Below are 18,506 nucleotides of genomic sequence, written 5' to 3' on the forward strand. Positions count from 1 at the left end.
AATACAAAACGGACATGAGTTGAACTCGATAAAAGTGGGGCTAAAAGAAAAGAGACCTACCAGAAATGTAATGATTTTGAGAGTAGGTTAATCTGGTCACATTTTGGAATGCAGAATCAATGTCATCCAACGTGAATAAATCAAACTCTGAAACTTGCTGCACAGGAGGAGAGTGTCAATGGACTTACTTCTACACGATCACACACTCAAAATAACAAATACATATGATCTTGTCAGACACTGAACGTTTAGTTTCTCAGCAGCCAAATATTTTTCTATAGATCCCGGAATCCCAATAGAGGCGTCGTTCTATTACTTCCTCTCTCTTTTTTCCTTCAAAAATTCTGAACCCTATTATTAGAAGTAAAAAAATATGAAATTAAGTGACACTCAAGTTAGTATATTTGTGACTGATAATGGTTAGTCACATTTTCCAGAGTTCTTACTTCTTCTCTAATTTGAAAGGGTTATCTAGCAACGGCGGACACGTTATACCAAGTAGATAGTTACTGAATCAGTACTATGCATTCCTAGTTTACTATGCAAATAAGTAAGGAGAGTGAAACTTAATTAATCATTTTTGTCATTTGAGTAAAAAAATATGAAATTAAATGACACTCAATTTAGTATATTTGTGACTGATAATGGTTAGTCACATTTTCCAGAGTTCTTACTTCTTCTCTAATTTGAAAGGGTTGTCTAGCATCAGAGGACACATTATACCAAGTAGATAGTTACTGAATCAGTAATATGCATTCCTAGTTTACTATGCAAATAAGTAAGGAGAGTGAAACTTAATTAATCATTTTTGTCATTGAGTAGGGAAGGACTCGTGATATAATCATCCCTATAACACATATTCCAAATGTCAAACATTGTTTTATTCTTTCTTTGTCTTTTCCTTGTTCTAATGAAGACAGTTTGAAATGTACAAACAGGAGCCTCAAACTCTAGCTGGCAAACTTGTGTATTTTGCCTCCTTTAAACTCTCTGTAGGGCATACATAAATCTTTAAACATGTTGAAATCTATAGCTTGACATAATTCATTGCAAAGCTAAAAATTTATACACGACATCAATATCAAGGAAAGATGCTCAACATACAGGTAAAATGCTAAATTATAAAGCCTATAAGCTAAAACACCCGAGACTTTATAAACTAAGAAGTATCAACAGATAATAACAAGCGCATTGAATGATTCATAGGTAACACCAGAGTAAAGCTTCACCTTCCGTGAGAGATACTGATCATACATAGTTAGTAACCCTAGCCTGTACACTGGTTCTGTAGCATAAATAGGAGCAGAAATACCAAGTTGTTTCATGGCATAGGGCAAAGCACCAAGATGAAATGTATCAGAGTGTGAAAGCAATACAGCATCCACCGTTGAAGCCACCCTGAACATCAATACAAGATATATTGTTTCAGCACAGAATAGTTGAAAAGACAATCTACAGATGAAGAATCTATCCAATAATAAACTATCTGTTGTCAAATGCACAAGGCAGCAAACGAGTTTACAATGTAAAATACATGTTTTGCACTGAGAATTAGCAAATTTATATACATTGAAGTGGAATGATAATGAATATGATACTGCATTTGTTTGTGGAGGACCTGGAAAGGGGTTGAAGAAGAGAAGTATCAAAGTGGTCATTCCAACCACAATCGATAAGGAAATTGAAGCCGTCGATGGAGACGAGGTAAGAGAGTGGGTTCTCATTGTACACTCCACACAGTGGCGTCACCTGAACCGACGTTCCCATGCCGCCTCCTTCGCTCTCCTCCTCTCTTTGCTTAATTCCACGCTGACTCGCCGGACTCGGTGAAGACGGGGATGTAGCAGGGGTTTTTCTTTTTCTCCCACCCTTTTTTCGGCTTTTACTGAGGTCTTGGAGGAAAAATCTCAAATGAGAAATAATAATAATAATGCATATATCATTTATATTTTAGTTGATAATAAAGAAATTACAAATATATAAGGGATAATTATAGAAAACTATTTACCATTGAATAACCCATTACTGTCATGTCTTTTTTTTAATTATCTCGCGCATTTGATACCATGAGAATGTATAATATACTCTCATAGTATTCATTTATATTTTAGTTAATAATAAAGAAATTACAAATATATAAGGGATAATTATAGAAAGCTATTTACCATTAAATACCCCATTACTGTCATATTTTTTTTTAATTATCTCACGCATTTGATACCATGAGAATATATAATATACTTTGATGGTATCAAACAGTTTCACTGAAGCACTGTTTCTTCCTTCTTTATACAATCAGAGTATAATATATTCTGATACTATCAATAAGAAACTGTTTAATAAATTGTTTGATGTCATCAAAGTATAATATATTCTGATGGTATCAAAAAAGAACAAAGGAAGGGGGCACTGGTGGAAATACACGTTTGATACCATGAGAATATATATATATATACTCTGATTGTATCAAAAAAGAAGAGACGGTGCTTTAACGAATCTGCTTGATACCGTCAGAGTATATTATACTCTGATGGTATTAAAAAGGAGCAGTGATGCTGACGTCAGCACAACGTCATGCGTGAAATTAAAGGCGAGAAAGTGGGTAAGATGGTAAATAGTTTGGATCATGAGTCTATTAAGGGTAAATAGTTTGGGTTTGATCTAATCTGGATAAATAGTTTCATAATAGGTCTATTTTGTGTAGTTTATGTAGAAATTTACCTTTGGTATATATGAATTATTTGATACTTACTTTTAAAGCACTTTTTTTTAATCTTCCAATGGTTTAATTCTCAAAATAATAATATATGTAATATTATTTACAATATATTTTATTTTATATATAATAATATATGTAATATTATTTACAATATATTTTATTTTATATAAAATAATAAATAAATTCATGTAATAAAATAATAAATAAATTCATGTATTTTAATGTGAAAATTATTTACTATTAACGTAATTAATATCAATAACCAAAAATTGCTTACGGATATTAATTACGTTAATACAACTAACCAAACGACCCCTTTCATGTTTTTTTTTAAAAAAAAAATTAAACGCAACTCCCACTATTTATGCACTTAGGGGTCGTTTGGCAAGAAGTATTAGGAGAAATAATCTATGTATTATTATGGTATTATTTAGTACTATATTTGGTAGGAATTTTGGGCCTAAGTATAACTAATTAATGAATTAGTTACACACACTACATGATATTAACTATATATCTTTTATTTGGTGGTATTAGTAATACATAGGTTTAATATCATGGAATTAAGCTATTTAGAGACAAAAAACACCCCTCAAATTCTTTTAATCATTTATTTATTTTCTTGACTTTATGTTTTATATTTGTACTAGTAAATTTATTTAAATAAATTAGCTTACAAATTTTATAATTTAGAGAGAGTTGTTTGTTGCTAAATAAATCAAATACAAATCAATACAATATTAGAAATATAAGTTTAACATTTACTAATTGAAAAAATAAATATATCACCATATGACGTTTGTGATTTTAATTGAATGTATTATTTGTTGATATATATGTGGTTTTCTAATTATTTGTATTTTGAACAACTATAAAATTGCGTACATAGCGGGAGCTTAACTGCACCGGATTGTCCTTTTTTATAAAATTGCGTACATATTAAAACTACAATTTGCAATTTTTATGTGTAAACGTCGATGGTTTATTTGATTTTACAACTGTTTACCGCTTTTTCAGTTTTAAAAGTAAACGGTGTATCTTTTTAAAATTGAAAATTCATGATTTATCAGTGATCAATTTATTAAGATGACAATTATTTACCCTCAAATAATTCGAGTGAAAAAATAGCAAACATGACAACAAAAATTTTCTTCACCTAGCTGGTTAGAAGAACACCAAAAATAATAATCTAATCTGGCATTTATCTATCTTGACTCAATTACATAAAATAGAAAATCTCAGAATAATACAAGGGCATTATTGGAAAGAAGCTTTTTGTAGAGTTTTAATCCTAACACAAGATTAGGTGTGCAACAATGAACCAAACACTTGATAAAAAATAATTTTTGCATTACTAATCTCTGCATTACTAATCCATGCATTACTAATCTATGCATTACTAATTCCTGGGTTATTAATCTTTGTAAGGATGTGTTTGGTATGAAGATGTTTTTTCATTTTGCTTTGTTTAGTTGATTAAATATTTTTCAAGAACCTCAAGGAAAATAACCTATCTCGAGGAAATAGGAAAAACAAGTTTCATAATTAACATTTCAATATTATTATTTCCTCCCCACCAGCCTTGTACCGCTCCTTGATTAGGTACCCATGCCATTCCGACATCCATCTCACACCTCACCTCCCATCTGTAATGTTTTCCTAAATTACATCAACTACTTTTGAAATAATAATTTTTATTTATTTATCAAACACAAAAAAATTCACTTATTATTTCAAAAAATATCTTTTTAGAGAATTATTTTCCTACATTCCAAACACACTCTTATTAAGATGAAAAAGATGTTCATAAGTCACGGAACATCTTCCCCTCACAAATGATTGCATTCAAAATGATATGTCTCGTGTGACTAATTGTCACGATCCAATTCACCGAACCACGTGGGCACCCACTATACACCCTAAGTGGAAGAACCCACTATATTTAATCTGGCTTATACAAGGTTATACAAAAAAAAACCAAGGATGCGGGTCAAAACAAGCTGCTAAGAGTAGAAATAAAATAAAGACCAATGACCCAACTTCCACCAAGAGAAGGAAAAAATAGAAGCTGCTGGAGGATCGTCTTCGTCTTCACCTAAGAGACATAACTGACCCTGCAATCTGACTATACCAAGTGGCATAGCAAGAGTAGTATCAGTACAAACAACATTACTGGTAGGCATCATCGTTCAATCTGCTACCCACCGCATAATATATGAACAGAAAAATAAGAAATCATAATAATTAAACTTTATCATATTGTTCATCCCAACCAAATAAGTACACTCCTTACTTCCACCTTAAGGTGTTTTCCACTCTAAATTTCAGAGTTCCACAGCCATTCTAATTATAATTTAATAACCGTGGGTTTAAGCCCACCATACCACTATTCATTTTCCATAATAGTTCCCACCTAACAACCTTAACCACTCAATGATTTCACCACCCATCACTAGTCCTAGTCCAACTGTCTTACAGCATAAAGCATATCCTTCTCACAACCACACTCTTCCAACTCACCTGAGTTATAGGTAGCCACGATTCCTACCCCAGTTATTCATGGACATCACACTGGTAAAACTCTTTGGCAACTAGAAATCACAACTTCTACATGTATAAATATAGAATACGACTATACCATATAGATCACATCCAGGCCTAACAGGGCCCATTCTTTTATCCACAAATCAGTTTGTTTCAATATCATCAATACCCCTCAACTCAAGTTTCGTTTACACGTCCTTAGTTCAGGGCTCATTTACCACAAAGCTTATTAGTTCATAGAGGTACAGATATTACCAAGTCCAACCACATTCAGCAATATCACAACTCAATAGTTTCCACATGTTATAGCTCCACACAAGGGTCCTCTCACGAGACCTACAAACAATCAACTTTGTGTTGAAACGTGTCACCCAATTCAATTATGTATTAGAACATGATACCCGATTCAAATACGTGTCGGAACGTGACACTCGATCCAAGCATACCACAATCATAATCACATTCAGTATTTACAACATTTATATCACCAAGAATAGGTTCATCACCAAAAACAGACCAGCAAGTGATTATTTCATACATAATCTAGCATGTTTCCCTATTCATATACACATATACATATCATTAGCATGAAATAATTTAACAAGTATATAAAACACATACAGTGAACTAGACCATCACCTACACTACCGAACCTTTAGGGTTTATCAACAATCTCTACTTAGTTTATAGTCTTGCATACAACAATATGCCCATTATCAAATAACCATCTATATGCAATAATGTCACCACTAGAAACACTTTCCCAAATCATTACAACATCTTTTTACTCGGTCACATTCGAATCAGACACCCACACGATCAAATTTTTATCCATGACCCGTGATCCACAGCTTAGTTATATAAGTTTTCATTAAATTCCTTTCTACACTATGCAGTAGGTATAAACTTACTACTCAAAAAAGAGAAGCCTAGCCTACTTGAGCGCCAAGCAATCCGTGGAGAGATAATGTTGTTGAAACCATTGATCCTCAACGTCCTACGGTAAGATCAGATTAAATTCCATGGGTTGAAGCCTTCCGATTGTGGAGATTCCCTTCCCTCTTCTCCCCAGGTCAGGAGCAGCCTTTTTGGAGGTTTTTGCAAAAACTCTTGCCTTTAACCTCCACTTGGAAGAAGTGGAGAAAATAAGAAAATTTGTGACTTAAAGTTTTGTTCCATGACTTTCCGCTCTGGCGGCCTTATTTCCGCTTTAGCGGCGTCGCCCTGGCGGGACCATCCTGCTGTGGCGGGGTGGTGAGACCCAGTCAGGTTAAATTCTTGCGAATTTCTTTCATGATTAACGAAGGCTCAGGTCGTTACCCTAATTGCTTGATTATTTCAACGAAATTTGTACGTGGTTGTTATATTTTATATAGTTACTATTGGGAAATTAACCTACAAATAGTTGTATTCAAAATTACATGTCTCGTCTGACTATTTGTTTGATTATTTCAACATAAATTGTATGTGATTGTTGCATTTTATTTAGTTACTATTAGGAAATTAATGTGTTCAAGCTACCAAAAAGTTACTCAAGAAGTACAGTCTAAAAAATACTACCCCTTTTTACTATTTCGGAAAATTATTATAAAAACATTCATTAAATATGTACGTTATATATATTTGTGGCGCATAATTCATATGCATTAGTTTAAATATATACAATAAAATAATAAGGCTACAATAAATATAGTCATATTTTATTTATTTACATAAAAAATAGTCAAAAGTCACAGAAAGTATACACACACTATATATTATGATACACTCAAAAAACTGAACATAGCTTATTTGCACATGAGTTATACACTGACTATATATTATGATACACTCAAAAAATTAAACATAACTTATTTATACATGAGTTATATGTTGACTATACATTATGATACATTCAAAAACCTGAATATAGTTCAACTTTACATTATGTATACATTGACTATACATAATGATCCTTTATCAAAAGTATAAACAACACAAATTCCACTAGTTTAGTAGCTAATTACCTCATTTTTCGTGAGTTTGTGATATTAAGAATACTATCATTATTTGCACCTCGAATACATGTGTCTGGAGCATCCAAATACATGTATCTCGAATACATGTTAGCCAAATACATATAATTAAGTGTATTTAAATAAAGAATGTAACTGAAAGGCATGATTTAAGGAGAAAATCACCTGTGTAACAACTTTGGAGTATCTCGTGGTATCACAACTCCTAAAAAAAATCAAAACATTTGAAATCCTTCCAAAAAATTTCTTAGAGAATCAGCAAATTTTACAATTATTCTTCTCCATATTTTTTCTCCAATAATTTTGAGTTTTTTTAGTTCAACAGTGGCAAATATCACTGTATTGTTAAGAATCATGTATCTGGAATTTAATGGCAGATAAATATACATGTTCAGATACCCCATTACTTAGAAGGTACAACCTAGATCTTAATTAATATTGCTACTTACTGAATACACATGTATATAATAATTAATCTTCTATCAAACAAAATTAGATACAAAACTTAATTAACATTGCTATTTATTGGATACACATCTACCTGATAATAATTTTTTTGTCAAACAAAATTAGATACAAGAAATGAAAAATAACATTATCATATACACACCATTATATCGGATACAAAACAAGATTCAAACTTCGAGGCTGAAAGATACAAAACATTATATTCAGATATATATAGAGAGAGATTTTTCACAATCACGTTTAATTCATCTAATATTTTTTAAAAATGGCATCTTCTAAATCGTCTATGATGATATCGAGATGTACAGAGGCTTCATCCTCTTCGGAGTTATTTTGGCTAGTGTTGAAAGAAAGTTGATTGGTGTTGAATCCTACTGACGTATGAGAATCAGAAATCGAGATTAGATGGTGGATTTTCTTTTTTGTGATCGGAGGATGATGGAGACTCCGCTAGACGGCGGCTAGCACTGTCGTCATTGAATTCTTCGCTTTCAATAATGTATAACTATTGAAAATTAGAAGAAAATATCAATTGAAAACTATAAGAAATAAAATACATGACTTAAATAATTGTTGAATCAATTACAAACCTCAACAATCAGATTGTATTACTCCATTTTCGATTCACTTTTTGATGATTTAGTGAAGAAGATCGTGTGAGGGAGAAGGAAGAGAGAGAATAGAGAGACGAACATGGAATAGGAGATTGAGGAGAGAGAGTGTGTTGATAAGACTTTTTGACATTTCTGCAGCATTTGAACTGTCCAAGTCACTTTCATCTCCTTCACTAGGTGCTAATAGCATATGAGGTGGTGGTGAGAGTTTGTTGGATAACCAGAGTTTGTTAGTGAGGCTTGGTGGTGGTGAAGTGTTAGGAGCGGAATTAAGGGAAAGTTTTAAAGGGGTTTTGGTAAATTCAAAATTCTCAGAATGAGAAGTGATATCAAGGAGCTTATTGGTGGTGGGGCGGCAGAGGCTGGTGGAGGTGGTGGGTTTTTGGAGGGAGTCGGAGGATGATTTTGAGGGAGGATGGAGGTGGAGGTGGTGGAGGGGTAGTGTTTTCCAACGAGAATGGAGGCGGTGAAGGCTGGCGAAGATGGAGAGTAGTGTGCGATGGAGGAGAGGGAGAAGATCTAAATAACCACTTTATATAATAAATAACTTATTTTTGTAAGTGAGCTATTTTTTGTGTAAAAAATTTAATCTAGGGTCTGTTTAAAAAGTCACTTGTAATTGAAATTGATATAATTATTAGGGTAGTAATTATTAGCCTAGTAATTACACAATCTAGTAATTACGATGACCTTTTTGTTTGCCACAGTGTAATTACAATTGTTCTGTTTGGTTGCACAAGTGTAATTACAAGGTTATATTAAATTTTTTAAAAATAAAAGTTAATTTTCTAAATTTAAAATTTATACTAGACAAATAAGGATCTTTATAAATGATATTAAATTAAATATTAATTAATAAACACATGTTCTTAACTAATACTCCCCTATTTCATATTAATTGAATTTCTAAGGTAATACACAAATATTAAAAAAAGCATTCAAGGACAAAATTTAAACCATATTTTTCTCTATTACCTTTTTGTTTAATCACATCACAAATATGATTAAATGTAAAATCATAAATACAAGTAATTCTTTATTGGAGTATAACTTTATAAGTAGTGTAATTTACTCCTAGGTAATTACAAAACTTCATTAATAAAAAGGGCAAACATGGAAAAAATTTCAACATTCCTCTTGAACTTTGAACAATTCAACTGTTTTGAACAATGAAAAAAACTTTAGAAATTCAGTTAATATGAAATAGAAGGAGTATTATAAAAAAATAATTTATTTATATTTTTTAAATTAGTATATTTTAAATAATTTAATCAAATAAACTAAAAGTATAAGATTTTTATGAACATCATGAAATATATGTTTGACAAAAAATGTTAATATTATAAATATAATGTTATAAAAAAATCAAAAAATTTGACAAAAAAAATAATCTATCAAGTTTAACTAAAAAATAAATATTTTGCAATGTGAAATATCAAGTCAATAGTACTAAAACAAATGGAATTGAAAATATGACATAAATCCTAAATTCAAAACAAAAAATTTAACATAATGCTCTTATATCAAATTTTAACACAACGTACATAAATATGATTTTAAAAATTAGAATACTAACAAAATTATTTTTTTTTAAAATAGAATCATAAATAAATAAATAAATAATATGAAAAATTACATGAAATGAAAAAGTCAAGGTTGAGAATGAAATAAAATATAAATAAAAAAAATAAAAAATATATATTTAGAAAATATTAGAATAATAAAAATATTTTTAAAAAAAATAGTAGAAATAAAAAATAAATTAAAATGAAAAAATATAAATACAAATAAAAGATGAATTTTAAAAAGCTTCATGTAATTACACCAATTCCTTACCCTCCCTTGGGAATTGAAGAATATAATTACTCCCCTTCAATTACACCTAATTCCTCTCTTACCAAATAATTATTTGATCTACCAAACATGCCAAAGAGTGTAATTAAAACATGCTCCTAATGGACATTTTGTCTAATTTGGCCCATCTTAATTGCATGCCCTTCAGGGTTACAATCATATGTATTGTGTACTCCGAAAGTTTTAACTTCGGCAGGGTAATCATGTAAAAGTCTTTCCTTTTTTTAATTGTAGACCTAAAAAAGTCATTTACAGAATGTGGAAATCATGAATCTCCTCCTTTTCTGTAAAAGGTTATTCCCATAGCTTAACCGTAACCTCCTAGTCACATGACAACAACGGGCCAATACCTGTTGAAATTCATATGAACCATACAGGAAGAGAAGAAAATGGTGGTCTATAGTCTCCACCTCTACCTCCAAAATAGTACTACCAGTTTTCCCTAGAAATCACTGGGGAAAGGGGAGAATGAAGACAATGCAACTCCAGTAATAGAAATATTAGCGTTTGTAATTGCAACACAACTCTGAGGCTCATTGCTGTCTCAAGACTGGCAGCCTTGTAAATATAAGACTTATAGGGCCAACAAAAATTGTAAATATCCAACAGATGGGGCTGAATTATACCAAGTAAATTTACAGGTTTGGATGTGCCTTCCCTAGATGTAGTTCATGCGAAGAATGCAAGGGCTCAGACTTCGGTAAATCGAGTTTTCTCATTTATGTTTGATGGTGATCCTTCCCACAGCTCCGCTAGCTCCTTTCTCATCCATGAAATGACAATTATCGGCCCCAAAGTTGATGGTACCTATTTTAGCCAAATATAGGAAGTAAATGAGCTAAAGACCAAATTGGATCATGCTTGCTATGGAAACAGAACTCTTCTTAAACCACCATAAGAGAATAATCTCAAGAAGTATTTTTTTTTTTTTGACATGAAAGTCTCAAGAAGTTTTTACAAAACAGCATTAAACTACTAAAATATTGATACAAGTTCTAGTCGAATTTAGTTATTTTTTCATTATTGGAGTTCCTAGAGTAAAAACTAGTCTCCGGCTAGTAAAATTAATACATGAAAAATGAACTGAGTTTACAAACGTTTTAAAAATAGGGTGTGAATTGATGTAGGAAATTCACAGCAGATTAATTTGCTCATGCAAGCATGAAATATCACTCAGGTTTTAGCATGGCTCATGCACATCCTAAATAACTAGCACTCCCTGAACTTTAAACATCAACCCAGTATCTTTAGGATATCATACGCGCAATGCAAACTCTTCTTTTAGAATTCATGAGACCAAATCTTAGGCAGCATGTAAGAGTCCCACATTCACACCGGTTGGACACCACCTCAATGTTTTTGGATTTGATAAGGAAAAAAACAAAATTTGCAAAGATATGGATACATTGATCTAAATGCACATTTAGGTAGACCTCCAAATGCACCATCTTAAAAACTTACTAGCATCCAATGTTTAAACCCAAGCTCAGCAGTTAAAAATAAGTAAGAATACACATCACTTAACCACAGTTAAGTGATAAATGTGTGTCTTAAAGACACGTGTCTTGCATTTATTAGTTTGGGGTAAACACCAGATGCAGGTAAGTTTTTACCCATATATACAAACACTATGAGATTGAAGATTAAAAAAGAAGATAAGCTAAGCCTCTAAACTTATACAGAGGGAAGTTGTCACTAAAACACCTATAGAATGCATAGAAAGTATAGAGACTTGGATAAAAACAATACATAATAGAAACCTAGGAATCCAGGATCCATATAAGAGATGGTCCTAATTTGTTAAGAACAAGGTTTGGTTGTTACATCTATGTTAAGTCCTGTGTATGCTAGTGGTCTTTTTAGTTTGGTTAGAGATTTGTAAGATTGTGTCCCCCTTTCTTCTTAGTGGTGGATCAATTACATCGATCTTGTGTAGTTGACTTGGTAGTACAGGACACGTGGGTAGACTTAATTATTCTGGATATGTTAGACTTCAACATCATATTGGGTATGAATTGGTTTTCTTCCTATTATGTAGTTCTATACAGTTGACAGTTATTTTAATTTTTCAAACTTATTGCGTATTCGTAAATGCTCTTGTACTGGTATTACCAGGTCTTGGAGTAGTTTTGATTTTGACTTATTGATTCCACTTTGATAAGAATTAGGTGTTTATTTTATATAAATTCAACATTAGTTAACTTGTTAATTGGTTAATAAAGAAATACGGTTTGCCTACCGGGATAGTGGGTGCCCTCACGGCCTAATGGGATTTTTGGGTCGTGACAGCACTGCGTTTTGAAGAATATCCAGTTTTAGAGAAACCTAATATGTCTTTAAAAAAATATCATTCTGTATCTGGACGACATGACCAAATTTGAGTCGAACAGATATCAAGGATTCATATAACCAACCCAAACTAGTTAGATATAGCTACTGCATGTATACCTTGACCCAATGTATACCAAATGACCAACACATCTTTACCAGGAATTTGAAGGATGGACATATGGGTAGGTATACCGACGATTTTGACCGAGGAGGAATGTCTTTTAAAAAAGTAAGCAAATATTAATTTATGATTTAGCTTTGCCGTACACCTAATTTTTATAAATAAAAAGAAGTAATCATACATTTAAGAGTAAACCTAATCATAACAAAATAGACTTCAAACTTTACCTAAAAGTCACCAACGTATAAGCATGGGACTTTGATGCCAACATAGATATCACATTAAAGGAAATGACAACTTGCATTAATAAAGGACTATGTGTCTAAAGAACTAGGACCTCGACCAAAAGTAATACAGGAAGTTACCAACAACATAAGAAGGTGAAGCATTTGAAGAGTATCAAAAAAATTAGAAGGCCACGAAAACAATTGGTAAAACCCAAGTTAAGGCTTAGACCCATTAGAGACCCAGGAATGAGAGAGGGAAATATATCAACTAGCAGAGACAGAGGAGTTGAACAACTGAACTGAGTATATTAAACACAATGTCTAACAAGTTCTAATGGGAGATAGTAAGATCAAAAGGAATTTAAGATGCTACTCAATAAATCGTTCATCACAAAGAGAATAATTTTATAGATCTTAATATATCAGTGGTAGATGGAAATCTCATATAACATAAGCAGTTAGGTTTAATAGAGTAAAAGATGTCATTAGAATATGAGAGTAAGAAAACCTATGGTCCATGATATCCCTATAGAGATGTGGAAGTAATTGTAAAAGTTGGAGCAATATGACTATACAAACTATTCAAAGTTATATAAATAGTGAAAAGATGCTAAATAAGTAGAGAAAGAATACCTTAGTTCTAATATATCAGAACAAAGAAAATAATTAAAAATGTGCAAAACTCAATGAACTTAAGGGGTCGTTTGGTAGGATGCATTAAAAAAAATAAAGCATGCATTAGCTTTGTATACTACTAGATGTTCTGGCATATAGTTAGGCAATATTAGAAATGGCCACATCCGAAAAAGGGTGTAGGTGGTACATGTATAGGATAAAATAAGAGAAAGGCCTACATTATCAACAAAAAAAAAAGAAGAAGAAAAAGGCATTGAGATAAATTGGTATGTTCCACATAGACCTCCCGATGAATCACTCAGTAGATGCGACAATATGATGACTGAAGTAATTCAAAGAAAGGGATGGATACCTAATACAGATGGAGAGAATTTGTCTTGATATACCTATACTATCCCGGAATCAATGCGGACATAGCTAAAAACATAATAAGGTGGAAGAAAAGGTCCCATCTAGGTGATACCAACTAGTTTGGATAAGCCTTTGTTATTGCTTATACTCATATCGGCTTGACGAGTGTTGGGAGTCTTCTTATTTTGATCAGATTAATGTAGGGTCATTTACTTTTAAGTATGAAACTTAGAAAACCTCTAGTGTTAAAAGAATTACTTCATATCCAAAACGGTGTCCCGTTATGTATCAGTCCAACACTACCACAACCGTAGGGACCGTGGTTGTGTTACTTAGCAGAATCTTGAAAACCAACAAAATAAAGAAGACTTGCAGCAGTGATTGGGAGGGGGTGTTGAGCTTCACACAAAAATAACATACCAAGTATAGAAGTGCTGGTTGTGGCGAGTTAGTCAAAATACCAGCTGCTAAGGCAGTAACCAGTCCAAGTGAATATCCTGCTAGCGCATACCATATGTAAAATCCCTTTGGAGATGATATATCCTCCTTTGGAAGTGGCATATCAATGATGGTTTCAGAGTCCCTGCTCTTTCTATGGTCAAAACAGAGAACCAATGCTAAAAGCATAGAAGGAATAGCCTGAAAACACAAAACAAATGAAAGCTTGGTCCATGACAAACTATTTGGCGGATTTATGGAAGTACGCATTGTGAAGGACTAATCACAAACAAGAGAATCAGTGGAGATCTTTATTGTATTCACTTAACACTTAATAATGGAAACACATATCACGTGTATATGCAGTCAGCCATAGATACTTAACATTGAATGTTAGAGACTTATCTTTGGAACAATTGCCGACAGAATCACACAAAATTCCAAGAATTGGGAAAAAGAAAAGTTTTTAAGAATTTTTCCATGCTAAGCATGGTTCACTTTGTGATCACTGTCAGTATAAAGTATCTTTGCACAAACACAACTATTACCAGACAAACCTGCAATATGTGTTTGGTGGTGAAGGTTTCATGGACAAAGTAGGATTAGGGAGAAAAATTTGTATTGATCTTATCCAAACTCCTAAGTTATATGACAGAATTTTCATTTGGGGGTGATAATACCATATAACTTTCACAATTTAAAAATTAATTACTTGCTCAGATTCAAAACTTTCATATGACATACTCTCTTCTAGATCAAATTTACAAACTTCTACTTTCATACTTTTCATTGCTAGAAAATGTAACATATAAGCCTAATTAATCGATCAAACTATGTCAACACTAAATGTATACATATACTATGGGAAAAAGTGAGTATTTGCTTTTTTGATACATCTTTCTTCTATATCTTTTTAAAACCCTTCCGGGCACATGTGAAATAACATATAACGCATTTGCATATATTACCCAATCAAAAAATACATTTGCATAATTAAAACAGTAAAAACTGTCCCGAGGTTCTTTATTGATCTACTAATTAAGTAGTGACAGTAAACTTTTGAAACCCCCACACCCTCCTCTTCCACCAACCCAAAATAATAAATTGAAAAGCAAAAGTAGGGAAGAGTACAGAAATTATATTTACTAATTACTAATAACCAAGAAAACAAGAAAAGATAGAGACTATGAGGAAGAAGGTAACTATAACCAACAACATTAAGAAACGAGAGTCCAAATTTTCCACCTCAAAGCCATTATGAAAGCCCTGCCAGAAACGCAGATCATCAATCATGATCTCTTGTTTACACCCAAAAGATTCACTTAACTAACAGAAAAATATATGAAATTCCCAGTGCCTAAACAGCTACCACTCATATGCATCCCACTTCCTTGATAAACTTTTGGGTAAGCACTATACTCCCATCGCTTACCCTAACATGAAAAAGGTCCATCTGTTCATCATACAAGCCAACACATCTAGAATTTCTGTATCTTTCTTGAGAGAGTGAAAGAAGAGCTATTACAGTCAGAATATGAAACTTAGTGCCTGAATATGGTTCAATTACACACAATTGCTGATATCTTTTAACATAAATCTTACAGGAATTCCAAACATCAATATGCAAATCTCTTTTTAACTAGGTTTGTCTAACAGCAGTTTGTTAAAAAAAAAAAGTTGTGGTGCAGCAGTTGGGTCCTGATGCTTATGTTGCATGTGAGAAGAGGTAATACTTGAGCTAGCAGGAAAGGGACAAGAGAAGATGCACTTATTATACTCGAATTAGTAACAGATGGTAGAGAATTGATTGTATTCAAGAAGGAGCTTGTTAGCTTTCTATTCATTGAGATAAGGGATTCTTGGTCACAGAATCACAATAAAGGAATCATCCTACCCTATATTAGAAAATTCATTATTAGACCATATTAGGTTCAGTACTCCTTTGTCCAAAAGAACTACTAATCAGATCAGACAAACAAAAAGTGCATACCTTATTGTGAAAGTTATTCAAGAAAGACAGGAACATCAACAGATTATGGCAAAGTCAGCTGCTGAGACTAGAAAAAAACTAAAGTCACCTGTCAACTCTTTCTTTTTGTTCCCTTTTTTATCATTTCTTTTTTGTTAGAGGTGGGCCCAAGAAGGGGTGAGCAGGGTCCCCTGAACAACCAAGAATGAAGGAAAACTTCATCACATTGAGAAAAATTGAAATGTCCCATGTTGTGTCTCACCCTCTATATATTTTTATGCGGACAAAATTAAGATGCAAACAAGAAGAGTATAAAGGGAGACATTCTTTGACCCTTTTACTTATTTCAAAAATAGGAAAATGTATTTACCATGTCACCAAGACCCAGCATCATGAAATCAATAGCAGCATATCCAGGCACAACACCACCCAATAAATTTCTGGGGAACACAATCTTGACAGGCAACTCGAGTTTTTTGGTTATCATCTGCAATCCAGGAAGGCTCAATCTATTCGCCACTATGTGTACAGGATTGGATGATTGCTGGGTTGCTACAGACACCATGACATTTGCGCCAAAGAATCTCTCGGAATAGAAAACCCAGAATATGTCATATACAAACAAGCAGCCAAGGAGCATTGCACAAACCTTAATGTTAGGAAGGCGAACATGGCTCACAAAAGCAATACAAAGAGAGATGCCCAACAAATTATTCAGTATCCAATGCCCAGAGACAAGCCACGTTATTACCGTGCCAATGCATAGCAACATCAAAAGGCCTTGGATCCTAGTAAATGTCTTCGAACAACATCGAGATACAAAAGGGTCAGCTAAGCCAAACCGAGACTTGATTTGGGCAATATAAGGGAATAGGCAAAAATAAAGAGATGATGCTGAGGCAACTGCAGTAAACACAGTGAGGATCTGTGAGACAGAAGAGAACAAATAGAACATCATAAGCAAGCTGCAAGAGCTCACTATCGGGATCATAAGAGCTTGAGACCTATCTAACGTGATTGATGCTTCAGACCAATCACGATTTCTCTCCATTTCTTTGCCATAGTTTAAAGCCCGGAACGCAGATGCATATGACACAGCTATGGCAGTCAGAATAAGAGCTACAGGTGCTGGTTCAAGCAAATACATTAACTTCCATAAAGACTCCATTCTTAACAAAGTTGTACACTTTTCCTAGCTGCCTATAAACACTTCCTTTCAGCCGTAATAAAGTTAAAAATCAAACAATTTCCTTATTTCATGAACTCCCAGATATTGCTTTTTTGGAAAGATGCTTAAGATTTCCTCTACTTCCTTTTCTTCCACTATATAGAAGTTGCTCCTTTACCTTGATCAGTCGTCGTTGTAATTCAAATAACCTGAAAGAACAAAGAACTAGACTGATGAAATTTTTTCCGGGTAGTAATAATTCACACATATCCTTTACCTTGATCAATCATCCTCTGAATTTTTTTATTTTTTTTATAAAAATGCTCAACAAGATGATATGAACTTTATCTGATAACAAGCAATCGGTACCGACAACTACACTTTTCCGTTACATCAATAAAGCCGTATTCTACACAATCAACTAAAGGCAAAGAAGATTCAACAACAAACGATCTTAATGATGATAATTGTGAAAATGAATGAATTATCACACAAAAATATGCAAATTGGGGTTTGTTTAAACAGTGAATTTATGAGATCTTTTTAATGTTGGACTTACCTTGGACTTGAAGAATTTGACCGAACTCTGTCTTTATCCTACGCCTCAGCGATCCAGACCGAAGAGGGCTTCTTTATTGAAGGTTTCAACAGAGAAGAGAAGACATTTCTGATTTCTGAAGATTCAGTGTATCAGTGTGACTTGTAGTAGTGAATGAACGAGAATATCGCCCCCACTTTGTGTTGGTAACAAATACTGTCATGTTACCGTGTTAATGACTAATAACATTCTATCTTTATTCTTTTTAAAATTAAAAAAAATATTAATTTAATAAAATTTACATACATCTCAAAATATCCTCATGTATCACCTAAAATAATGTATTTGATTGATACATCGCATAAATATATCTGATCGATATATTACATAAAATAATATATCCGACCAATATATCGCGTAAAGTGATGTATCCGAGAATAAGAAAGAATATAAATTTTTGTAATCTTTTAAAATGATAGAAAATCTTAGAAAATATGATAAAATAAATTGTGT

The 18,506-nt window shown here is 32.7% G+C and overlaps 2 protein-coding genes across 2 annotated transcripts in view; both read right to left on the reverse strand.

Moving 5' to 3' along the window:
• Positions 1–1,901, reverse strand: part of LOC129894989 (cleavage and polyadenylation specificity factor subunit 2) — a 29,774-nt gene extending 27,873 nt beyond the window's left edge. The window contains exons 1-3 of the mRNA XM_055970597.1: positions 1,619–1,901; positions 1,230–1,398; positions 61–157 (exon numbers count right to left, since the gene is read on the reverse strand). Coding sequence (XP_055826572.1) covers positions 61–157; positions 1,230–1,398; positions 1,619–1,767 — 415 coding nt within the window. The 5' untranslated portion in view covers positions 1,768–1,901. The remainder of the gene's footprint in view (positions 1–60; positions 158–1,229; positions 1,399–1,618) is intronic.
• An 8,784-nt stretch (positions 1,902–10,685) lies between these two features.
• Positions 10,686–18,207, reverse strand: LOC129894409 (signal peptide peptidase-like 1). The gene is made up of 4 exons (XM_055970094.1): positions 18,015–18,207; positions 16,658–17,664; positions 14,301–14,519; positions 10,686–11,021 (listed from the first exon to the last, which is right to left on the reverse strand). The coding sequence occupies exons 2-4, from the start codon at positions 17,453–17,455 to the stop codon at positions 10,905–10,907; spliced, it is 1,134 nt and encodes a 377-aa protein (XP_055826069.1). The 5' UTR covers positions 17,456–17,664; positions 18,015–18,207; the 3' UTR covers positions 10,686–10,904.
• Positions 18,208–18,506: the final 299 nt, after the last annotated feature.

Source organism: Solanum dulcamara, chromosome 7, assembly GCF_947179165.1.
Source record: "Solanum dulcamara chromosome 7, daSolDulc1.2, whole genome shotgun sequence".
NCBI classification, from domain to species: domain Eukaryota; kingdom Viridiplantae; phylum Streptophyta; class Magnoliopsida; order Solanales; family Solanaceae; genus Solanum; species Solanum dulcamara.